The 12,047-nt window shown below is 41.4% G+C and overlaps 1 protein-coding gene across 1 annotated transcript in view; it reads left to right on the forward strand.

Annotated features, from left to right (window-relative positions):
* The window catches only part of ATXN10 (ataxin 10), a 262,209-nt gene extending 255,132 nt beyond the window's left edge, over positions 1-7,077 (forward strand). Inside the window, exons 11-12 of the mRNA XM_058308930.2 lie at positions 5,128-5,315; positions 5,790-7,077. Of these exons, the coding sequence (XP_058164913.1) occupies positions 5,128-5,315; positions 5,790-5,792 (191 nt within the window). The 3' untranslated portion in view covers positions 5,793-7,077. The remainder of the gene's footprint in view (positions 1-5,127; positions 5,316-5,789) is intronic.
* Positions 7,078-12,047: the final 4,970 nt, after the last annotated feature.

Below are 12,047 nucleotides of genomic sequence, written 5' to 3' on the forward strand. Positions count from 1 at the left end.
GAATGTGGGGCCAGCTTTTCACACCTGCCTAAGAAGCTTCTATAGCAGCACACAATCAATCCCCCTTACGGAAGAAATGAAAATTAATTTCACTTATAACGTAAGAATATTAAAGCACCTTTAAATGAAAAGTGTTGCTATTTTTGTTATTCATTGAAATTTTTTTATTTCTAATTTTTAAGTTACTGGAAAGGCATGCTCTCATGTGCTCTTGTGGCCATACTTCTTTCTGCCCTTCCATTTGCTCTCTGAACACATCTTTTTGGCCTCTGCATATCAATTTTGGGAGAAAGAAGACAAGCATACATTGTCCACTTTAGGTTACAGCACTTCTTCTCTAAGGTGGCCCATTTGGTAGCTTTGATGAAATGCTCCTCTGGAATTCTTTTTTTTTTTTAAGATTTATTTATTTCTCTCCCCTTCCCTCCCCCACCCTGGTTGTCTGTTCTCTGTGTCTATTTGCTGCGTCTTCTTTGTCCACTTCTGTTGTTGTCAGCGGCACGGGAATCTGTGTCTCTTTTTGCTGCATCATGTTGTTTCAGCTCTCCGTGTGAGTGGCACCATTCCTGGGCAGGCTGCACTTTCTTTCACACTGGGCAGCTCTCCTTACGGGGCACACTCCTTGTGCTTGGGGCTCCCCTACTCAGGGGACACCCCTGAATGGCAGGGAACTCCTTGCGCGCATCAGCACTCCGCATGGGCCAGCTCCACAGGGGTCAAGGAGGCCCAGGGTTTGAACTGCGGACCTCCCATGTGGTAGATGGACGCCCTAACCACAGGGCCAAGTCTGCCGCCTGGAATTATTGATTCTTCTGTTTTGATCATGAAGTTGTGTGCCTGGAAACTGACCCGGAGCACCAGCCTGAAGGGCTCAGCTGCCAACAGTGCTGTTACTTAAACGAAGCCCTATGGCCATGTGAGTTGTCAAGAAGGTCATTCATTAATCTCATTCTCTTCCAGTGTTCCTCTTTTCTTTTATATAAAATGGGCATTCTGTAAGTTTTTGTCCGCTGAAATTAGGTTCCAAACATTTTGAGGGCCAGTTGCTGTTAAAATAACACAATAATAGCGTTTTCACAAGAGGGGATAGAAAAGTTGCTTCCCACAGATGAACGTGATTAAGACCCAACCTTTCATTCCATCCACATGGGAATTCTGGAGTTCTGTTGTCATGGACTTTTTATTTGCACAGCCCAGCTTCCTTGCCTGGGTTCCATTTGTACTGGTTTACTTTCATCTAATCACTCACCCCTACAGAACTCTGAGTCAGTAAACCACACAGAGAGCAAGAAGGAAAGACACAGGCATGTGTGGGTCACTTCAGCACCACAGGGTGAATGGGAGATATCGTTCATCTGTTTGTGCGGTCAGCAGACATTTCCCAGCACTGCACTAGGGACAGGGCAGGGGCATGAATAAGACCTCATTCTTGCTTACGAGGAGTTCACAGTCATCAGGGCAGACAGAAATAGTAACTGATCATCGCATACATCATTTCAATAAGCATATAGTGAACATCAGCTGTCTACCAGAAACTAGCCTAGTTGCCGAGGCACAGAGGTGAGTTAGGTGTGCTTCCCACCCCTGAGCTCATGGACATGTAAGCAGGAGAGAACGGTGCAGGGCAGTGAGAGCTGTCAAGTAAGATACAAATGTTCAGAGACTTACGGCTGGGGCACCTAACTTGGGACAGTCGGGAGGTTCCCTTGAGATGTGAGTTTAGAAGAAACGTGCCCTGCCTGAGACAGAAAGGGACAGGCTGGGGTGAGGCACGTTCCAGCTTAGGGACCGCACGTGGAGAAACAGAGGCAAGTCCTGGTTTCATGTTGCTTAAACATGAAGTGCACCTGTCACGAGAACAGTGCAGGGGTCTTTGTGGAGGGGGTGAGTTGTTTGCCACGTAGTGTAAGCAGTTTGATATTGAGAGGCTCTGAGTGATGGTACTTTCCTCCAGAAACACTGCTTGTGTCACTGCCAAGTGGGAGGCTGGCATCAGAGCCCCCGATTACCAAACGTGCCAGCTCTTCAACTTCCAGGGCTCTCAATGCATTTAGGAAAACAGACACTTCCCTACCTTCCATTGTGTTTAAAGGGATGACCAAGAAGATTCAGAAGGAGGTGTTTCTGCCGCTTACCATAGATGATATGTGTGAGCTACCATTCCCCAATTTGACACATCTCCTTGCCTGAATTTACTCCTCCACTGTTCGTTCTTTAGGTCGGCTTTCTCTGTGATCTCTGCCGCCTCCTTGTGCCACAAAAAAAGTGAAAAAATGGATTTGTAGGATGTCATTCTGGATATGAAAATAATTGCAGCAAATAATTCCTTGCTCACAAATCCACTAATATGTTGGATGTTTGTGACACTGGGGATCATTATTTTTATTCTCTATCCTGGCACAAAGTACGGCTTTAATGATTGTGGAAAAGAGAAGGAAAATTAAAATTTAGGTTTCATGCATTGGAGTATTTGTATAGATTTTGTCTTCAGAATTTATAAAGGAACTGGGATTTATCATAAAAGGACTACATGGCAACCTGAAAGCATTTCCTCCAGAGATGGGTGACTAATCATAGGATCAACATCAGCTTGGCACTGAGAACTCCTGTTTGGTGCCATCTGGACAAAAGTTACTACTTCATATCCACCAGTGGTTTTGAAGATAAACTTCCAAAGACCAACGGGTCATTCACTCAACAAACATTTGTTAAGAGTCTCTTCTTTGTGCCAGGCTCTGTATCTAGGCCCAGAGGCCCCAGAATGCAGCGACCCCTGTTCCTGCACTGGGCCCTGGGAAAGGCAGGCCAGGCAGCAGCCAGTTCCAGCATGGGTCTCGAGGACCAGCAGAGGGCCCCTGCCCACCATGGGGAGTCAGGGACGGCTTGTTGGAATGCGGAACCAATCTGTTGGGTCTTAGAGGGACTGTTGAAGACGGGCAACATTCAAAACCCCACACCTGGGACAGAAAACGGCTCATACTTTTTACATTTCAGTTGTCTAACCTCAGTGAACTGGTTCGTTTTCCACTATTTTGCTTTGAGGTTGCTAAACTGGGAAAAGTAACCATTGGATTCATTTTCTTTCCCAGTACTGCAAGGAGGAGCCTTGGGCTTTATGATTATGAAGCTTCCAGTTTCAGGTTGGGGAAGCTATAAATGTCTCGACCCTGCTGTGTCGGGGAGTCTAGGAAGGATCAGAAATGTGAATTCTTCAGTTGAAGGAAACAATACCTTTTGGAAACACAGAGGACCTAATTCTGGCATTGCAAATGCCTGAGTGCAGTGCCTGGCAGTCATCCGGGAAGGGACTTGTTTTTCTTGATACTTTACATCTGATAGTGGGCAGGGAGGGCGCTGTCTTGAGCTCGCAGTTGCTCCCTCCAGCTCGGCGGGCAGGGGCCTGTGGGCAGGGCCCCCTTCAGCTGTCTCACCTGTGCTTGGACTCAGTTCCTGAAGAGCAGTCTCCACTACAGTGTTTATAAAAAGTGTTTTGTTTTGTTTTAATTTATTTATTCCCCCCCCCCCCCGCCAGTTGTCTGCTCTCTGTTTCCATTTGCTGTGTGTTCTTCTGTGACCGCTTCTATCTTTATCAGCAGCACCAGGAATCCATGTTTCTTTTGGTTGTTATTGTTGTGTCAGCTCTCTGTGTGCGCTGCGCCATTCCTGGGCAGGCTGCACTTTCTTTCGTGCTGGGTGGCTCTCCCTATGGGGCACACACCTTGCATGGGGCTCCCCTATGCAGGAAACACCCCTGCGTGGCATGGCACTCCTTGCGCGCATCAGCACTGCGCATGGGCCAGCTGCACACGGGTCAAGGAGGCCTTGAGTTTGAACTGCGGACCTCCCATGTGGTAGGCGGACACTCTAACCACTGGGCCAAGTCCGCTTCCCATAAAAAGTGTTTCAAGAGTAGCAATTCGCTGTTTTCATGAGGTCTGCTCGGCTCTGGTTAGCCAAATAAAACAACTCTGCAGTCAGCGCAGTGGTGCTCTGGGAGGCTTTCTTCACGCTTGCCTATCTTGACTTGAAGGACACCTGCCTGATGTGTTCAGCCAGGTCTGAGGCACAGGCAGCCAGGTGTGGCTCACATGCTTTCCAGAGAGTGCACATACTCAAACTGAGCACCCCAAATCCTTCAAAGGCTTCCTGGCTTCATCTTTAAAGCACTGAATGAGTAAATGAGGGAAATTCCACATCGGCTCCTAGGAAATAATTCTTATTTATAATAAGTGCGCTTGCTTTCAACAAATGTTTTTCCTGTCTGACTCTAACCTGACATCTTTGACTGATTCTGTATTCTCTTACTCTTTTCTTTTTTAAAAAATTTTTAAAAATTTATTTCTGTCCCCTTCCCCACCACCCCACCCCAGTTGTCTGTTCTCTGTGTCTTTTGGCTGTGTGTTCTTCTTTGTCCACTTCTGTTGTTGTCAGCGGCACAGGAATCTGTGTTTCCTTTTGTTGCGTCATCTTGCTGTGTCAGCTCTCCGGTGTGCAGCGCCATTCCTGGGCAGGCTGCACTTTCTTTCATGCTGGGTGGCTCTCCTTACGGGTCGCACTCCTTGCACGTGGGGCTCCCCCACGCGGGGGACACCCCTGCATGGCACGGCACTCCTTGCGCGCATCAGCATTGTGTGTGGGCCAGCTCTACAGAGGTCAAGGAGGCCCGGGGTTTGAACCGCGGACCTCCCATGTGGTAGACAGATGCCCTAACCACTGGGCCAAGTCCACTTCCCGCTATTCTTTTCTGGTGACAACATAATTATCTAACAAAAGATAAAGTGTGCATTTGTGCATGTGCATGTGTGTTCTTGTGTTCATAAACCTCAGTTTTAGCTATTCTGCACCTTTGCTTCCTCCTTTATCCCTGCGCCCTGTACCCATAAAGCCCCTCTGTTGCCAGTGGCCGGACCACGCACCCTCCAGCTGGGCATGCATTATGATTTTTTCAATTCTTTTCTGCTTTAGTTACATATTCGTAGAACATCTTCGAGAAAAACCTGTTAATTGGTTCTGGATGTTTGGTGTTGCTGTGCTTCTCTGCTCCTTTTCCTATAGTTTGGCTTAATGCTCACGTGAAGTTAATACAACAGGAAAGAATGTTGACAAATTCCTTCATTCTGGCTCCAGTTCTGACCCAGTGGGTGGTGTATGCAGTCCGAAACCTGACAGAAGACAATAGCCAAAACCAAGATTTAATCGCAAAGATGGAAGAACAGGGGTTAGCAGACCCATCCCTACTTAAAAAAATGGGTTTTGAAGTGGAAAAGAGGGGTGAAAAGTTGATTCTAAAGCCTACTAGTGAAGCACCTCAGCTGGTAAGTACCCTAAAGGGAACTTTGATTCCTTTTCAATTTGAAGAAAGTTGTTCCACTCTTCTTTATTACTGCAGATGTGATAAAGTCCTTTCTAAGAAGGTGAGCAGGAAAATTTTGTCGTCTAAAATGGTTTACCAAAGAAAGCCCTAAATATAAAGGCAAACAGTCTTTTCTCAGGCTTTATGCTGCCATTTTTGTAAAAGAGTTAAAATTTCAAACTGTTGAAATTTCTATAAACATACCAAAATTTATACATAGTCTAAAATTTTCTCACAAATTAGCTTTTCTTTAAAAAATGGCTAATGTTCATAGCAATAAAAGGAACAGAAAACCTCCTATGTAATGGATAATGAGTATTTTCAGGTTACACTTTGTTATTTCTATCACTGACCAAAGTTCTCTGTATTTTTTCCCCTTTGTCAGATGCTTCTAGTAAATAGACTTATATCTGCAATTTTGTTTCTGTTTCCTTAGTGAGTGAACTCTCCAGTTATCTCAACTTTTGGAATCTGTTTCATGGATTTTTCGTCTTCTGAAATGTGTGGAATCGCAAGTATTTGAAGATCTCTAAGTACAATTTCAGGAATCTTTTAAATAATTGAGTTAAAGGCATATATGCTTCTAAATGAAAGTACCTAAGTATTCTGTTGTTTCTTTGCTTTAAAAACATAACTGTCTGGTTTGCCTTTGTCCCCATGGCTACAGTGTGCACCCAAGTAGTATATTGTACTTATGTGGCAGCAAGTAAATTCTCTTTGAGGGCACATCCCATATGTAGCAAAGACTTGGATCTTTGCTTGAATTCTGTTTGTTCCTTCAGATGGCAAGTTAGCTTCATTCCTTTTCTCTTCCTCTTCTCCTTGGGTTTTCTGAACTCTGGCAGGCAGTTGGAAGTGGTTTCTCACTGTGATTAATTCCAGCAATCTCTTTTCACTCCTTCTGTTTTCCAAAACATTGACAAGACTCATTTTCACTTAATTAATTCGAGAGATGCTAAAGAATAGAGAGCCCTACCTCTTCATTTTAGGTACTCTGTGTTGTCACTGAGCCTCTCCTTTGGAATGTAGCAGGGAATGAGATGGGTGACAGAAAGTGGGAGTAATTAACTCTTCTTATTCCAGATTGTCTAGAATTATCCTTTTCAAAATGCATTGCATTTAAAGGTCTTGGCCTGCATTTTATACACCTTCATGCCTCTCTTGTAGGGAAGTAATATTTTTTAGTCCACCCTGCGTGCAGTACCATAGCGTCGACATCACGGCTGCATCTTGTGCAGTTTAAAAAGCACCAGTCTCATAAAGGTACTGGTTGGTTTTGTCAGTGGCTTCGCTGCAACTGCAAAAATAGTTTGGGGCAAGGGCAATTCATTTGACTGGCATCTCTGGTCATCAATATGTCTGTCCTTCCCTACCTACCTACCTACCTGTATCAGAAGTAGAACTGGATTCAACAGACATTAAAACCTTGTAACCACCCAGATCGTTAATAGAATCAACAACAGGTTAGTGAGAGGCCACATGGTAAATTGTGAAATCATTTTATCTTGTTGAACCTCCATGTTACTAAACTTCAATATTTAAAGAATTTTGCATCATTCATGTTGAATTCTCCAAAATAAAAACAAAAAAAACAACCAAAAGCTTTATAAAAATATTGACTGTTCCAAAGAAAAGTGCTTCTATTTTTCATTGCCATACTTACATTGCTTTGTAAAAACAGCTTAAGCATGTTACAAATGAAATAAAAGTTTTCCCATATGCTATCTAGTGTACTCTTTATAATTTGGAAGAAATTTCAGCTGCTTTCTAGGACTGTGGTAATCTATGAATACAATTTTTCTCTCATTATGACATTCCATCAGAAAAGAAGCCGTTGCAAAATTTAAAATGCACAAAGAAGTCATTCTCTTCTGGGACACAAAGAGTTAAAACTCTATTCTCTAAATAGAAGCTTGGCCAGAGGACAAACAGTGGGAGTCTTTTTTTCCTTTTAACCAGTTTGCAATAGACACTTCTTTTTTTCCTCGCTCAATGGATGTGTGCACACCAGTGGAATCACACAAACGTGTCAGTATAAGCCGTATAATAACAAACACAAATAAATAAAAGGGGGCTTGTGAGAAGACAGAGTAGGGGAAGAGTATGCTTTCCAAGGAGGAAATGTGGGGCTGGCACAATGAAAACATGCTGAGGGCTGCACTGTGGCCGCTGCATTCCCTGGGAGAGAGGAACTCTTCCACACAGCAGTGCCCTGTTCTCTCCTGGTGGACTGGGAGCTTCTGAGAACCTTGCTTTACATGTGATAGAGGATTAAATCATCACCGCAGGCAGTCATTTAGGAAAGAAAGAAAGGAAAAAAAACCTAGCCGGCAATGCAAAATTTGTAAAGAGAAAGAATGGTCACAGAGAGTTTTGTGACCATATTATTGCTTTCAAGAGCAAACTGACAAAGCAGTTCACTTTGTTAGCCTGCTTCATTTTAAAAGATAGCAGGGGAGAAGCTTTTTGCTTGATATTGAGTCCAAGTATTTGCAGAATGATTATTTTTTAATATCTGAAGAACAATAGATGTTAAGATTTCAAAAACATTTATTTCCATAATTTCAATGCTATGCTATTAGACCTTGTCCATAATAAATATGTATGTCTATCCATATTAATACTTCTTTTAAAAAAAAAAAACTAATATTGAGATGCATCTTTGTTTAGTAACTTCAGAATCTAAATTCAGAGCTTTGGAAATTACTAAAATGTGTCCATTTTGCAAAATAGGACAGAGAGAAATGGTTGAGGTGAATTTAAAATTAATGTTTTCTGTATGTATGCACTATGTCAGTTTTTCGAAGGCATTGATATTATGCTCTTATATTAGCACCTGGAATTTAGATGTTATTTACATTCTATCCTTGAAGGAACAAAATTTTGCAAGAGGAATATTTTCTTTAAAAATTATATTCCATCATCAGAAAGATCTGCACAGAAAGACTCAATTTTGATATGTGAAGCAGAGGAATTAAGGCAGAATTTTAAAATGCAAGGAAGTTGAGGAAGAACTTTAATATTTAAGGTCTGATACAAAACCAGTGCTTTGAAAAGTCCTCAGTGCTGTCCAAGGTTCTGATCATTTCAGCTGTAGTGGCTTCTGTACAGAAAATCCAGTAAAACCTAGTTTTCACAAATGAATTCAGAGTTTTTCCTTGCATTTGAATGAACAAAATCTGTTGTCCTCTTCCATACACGTTTTATTATATTTATTTGGATTTTTTAGGTCAAGTTATACTTAGGTGATATTCTATTATATGTATCCTTTTTAAGCTAAACTTTTATCTGTACGTATGGTGGTTAAAGTATAAACTTATCCATAAGACTTCCTTCATCACAACCAGAGATGTTTATTTCAATAAGAAGTGACTTTTTGAAGGTTTTTGAATAACTGTTCTTGCTTAAACCTTTAATTTTTCTTTTTGGTTGAACAACATAATATACATGCTTCATTTACTCAAAAATTTGTCATAGATGTATTTTACATCAATTACGCAAGAACTTAGATACTGTTTTATTAACATGGATATGATTTTTACCACCATTTTGTAAAGTGTAGTGGTTGAGGACATAAAAGTAAACTCCAAAGCTGGAATGCCTGGGCTCCTATCCCTGTTCTCTTGCCTGTATAATCTTGGGCAGGTTATATAAATTCTCTATTCTTCCATTTCCAAAATGTGGCAAATAATACCACCTACCTTTTAGGTAGGGGTGTTATGAGGGTTAAAAATAAATTAATATATGTAAATCCTTAAGACATTACCTGATTCCTGGTAAGCCTTCACTAACTGATAGTTATTCTTATGATCTTTGCCATTACATGCAGTACCTTCATTGTGGATGTATCTGATGGAAGTGCCTGGGTTTTGAGAGCAGTAACTGCAGCTTTTCTCCTGCATTTCCTGTCACCTGCAGTTCTGGGCATATGATAGGTACTCCACAAATGTATATTATGTAGTAAACAGATACTTATATAGTGCTTACTGGGTACCAGGCAGTGTTCTCTGCTCTTTCAAAATATCAATTATTTAATCTTCATAGCCTCTGTACAGTGAATTCTAATACTAATCCCATTTTATTAATGCTCAGGGTCACACAGAAATAAATCTTTAATGATTAATTGGTGTAGTTAATTGGAAGAGAATGAATGAGAAAAAAATTATGGTTTATTTTCCCAGAAGCATAGGAAGTCAGCATAGCAGAAATGCCCCAATTGTGGCTGTGACATGGTGTGAGGGGAGCTCTGTGGAAGGAGTGTGGCCTTGGCAGCACCCTTCTTCCCAGCTATGGGACCTTGAGCAAATCGCTTAACCACTCTGAGTCTAAGTTTCATCCTCAAGCAGCATACCAGGTACTGGGGAGGCAGCCGTGAATAAGACAGGCATGTTTCCTGCTCTTGTAAAGCAAGATGAGGATGGCAAAAAATTAACGCGTAAATGAAAATATAAGCTAGGAATATCAAGTATTGTAGTAAGTGCCATGAAGAAAATAAACAGGGTGATGATATGGGAGTAACTGAGGTGTTCACGTCGGAACCAGAGCCAGAGGACTGAGGTGGAGCCAGCCATGCAGAGCCAGGGTGAGAGCGTTTACGTCATGGGATGGACGAGGACACAGGCCCAGAAATGGGGTGAGGAGGGTGGCCAGGGGACCAGAATTGGGTAGCAGGGTTTGAGAATGGCATGAGGCTAGGTCCGAGGGGTCTTACAGGCCATGGAAGAAATCTGAGTCTTATTCAAAGTGTGTTGGGAAACAATTGAACAGTTTTAAGCAGAGGAGTGTGAAGATCCACTTCACATTTTTAAATAACCACTCTTGATGTGGTATGAAAAATGGATTGGAGTAGAGAAGAATGGAAGCAGAGAAATGATGGGTGGGGCTATCAGCAATGGTAACTTTGACAAGCACGTAGGTAATGGAAATGGAGAGAAAGAGTTGAATTTGACATATATATATATATAGGATTTGTTCGTGGACTATAGTCTAAGTTACATTAGTTATGTTTTTCCCATGTGTCACCATGTTCTTAACACCTTGTAATAGAAGAATATTCTTGTATTTATAATATTAACCACAATCCTCATCTACCACCACAAAATCACTTATACAGTTCCTGGGTTATCCTCTAGCTGTCTTTGAATTAACTTTAACCTCCCTAGACCACCACAAAAAATTGAGGTGATAACGGTGGGCTGTGACACCAGACATTCCAGAAAACTACTGTTCCCAGAACCCTGGTAGAAACAAACTTAAAGCCTCTCGGCAGAAAGATGACATCATCCTAGGTCTTAAATTATATCTACGGTTTTTCATATACATTCTCTAACATTCAATAAAAATAATACGAGGGGACAAGACAACATGATACAAAAATCAAAAGAAACCATAGTTAATAGAAACAAACTTAGAGGGGCAATAGCCAATGGAGTTATCAGACAGAAATTTAAAGTAGCCTTGCTTAATATGTTTAGAGATACAAGATTGAAAGTGTCAGCAAAAGATAGGACAAACTATGGAAGAGAATTAAATATAATTTCCTTTTTAAAACTAATTTTAAAATTTCCAAAATTTATAAATATACTTTGCCCACCAAGCAACAACTCCCTCTTCTCCCCTCTTTCCTCCCCCATAACCTCTTTCTGCCTCTGTGAATTTGCTATTTCTAGATATATAAATAAAATCAGAAAAGTATTTGTCTTGAAGTGCCTTGCTTATTTCACTATACATAATGTTTTCATGGTTTATCCATGTTGTGGTATATCTCAAAACCTCATTCTGTCCTATGGCCGAAAATACTGAATTGTGTGTATGTACCACTTTTTATTTATCCTTTCGTACACTTGAATTATTTCCATCATTTGATGGTTGTGAATAATGCTGCTATGAACATTTGCATACAAGTATCTCTTTCAGCCTCTCTTTTCAGTTTCTTTGGGTGCATACCTAGAAATGGGCTTGCAGGGTCATGTGGTAATTAGATATTTAACTTTTTAAGGAACTTCTATATTGGTTTTCCATAATGACTGTACCATTTTACATTCCCAGAATGGAGATACTTGAATGAAAAAAATATATAAACAAAATTAAGAACTAATGGATGGGGTTAGCCACAAAAGAGATATAGTAAATGGAAGATTGTCTAGTCAAGAAGAACCAGAATGAAGCCCTAAGAGACTAAAGGATGGAAAATACATAAGACAGGGTAAGAGACATAGGGGCACAATAAAAAGGTCTCGTGTGTATTTGGACTTTGAGAAGAGAAAACAGTGTTTTACTTTTTAGTAATAACACCTCAAAGTCAAAAGTAAACCTTGGGTTTGGAGTGTCACCAAGAGGCAATGTCAAGAGAATATTGCACATGAACACAACTTATCTTAGATAGACCATTCTTTCATGCCCTCCAAACAGCAATTGCTAGCAAGCAAAGGGAAGAGCTAAATATCCAGGCATTGGTCAGCCTCTGACTTGCTCTGTGTGCCTAAACTATACCTTGCTCTCCAGCCAGTGTCTAGGGACCACCATTTGCAGATGTTCCTGTCCAATCTGCAGAAGGGCTAAAACTCACCACTTAATCAGTGTGCATTAATCTGCCAACCAGCTCTGGAGAAATGCAGCGAGAGACACAGGGAGTTGATGCTCAGATGATACTCAGTGGTGTGGCAGGCTGAGTGTATTTGCTTACTGGGTATGC

Source organism: Dasypus novemcinctus, chromosome 12 (genome assembly GCF_030445035.2).
Source record: "Dasypus novemcinctus isolate mDasNov1 chromosome 12, mDasNov1.1.hap2, whole genome shotgun sequence".
NCBI lineage: Eukaryota > Metazoa > Chordata > Mammalia > Cingulata > Dasypodidae > Dasypus > Dasypus novemcinctus.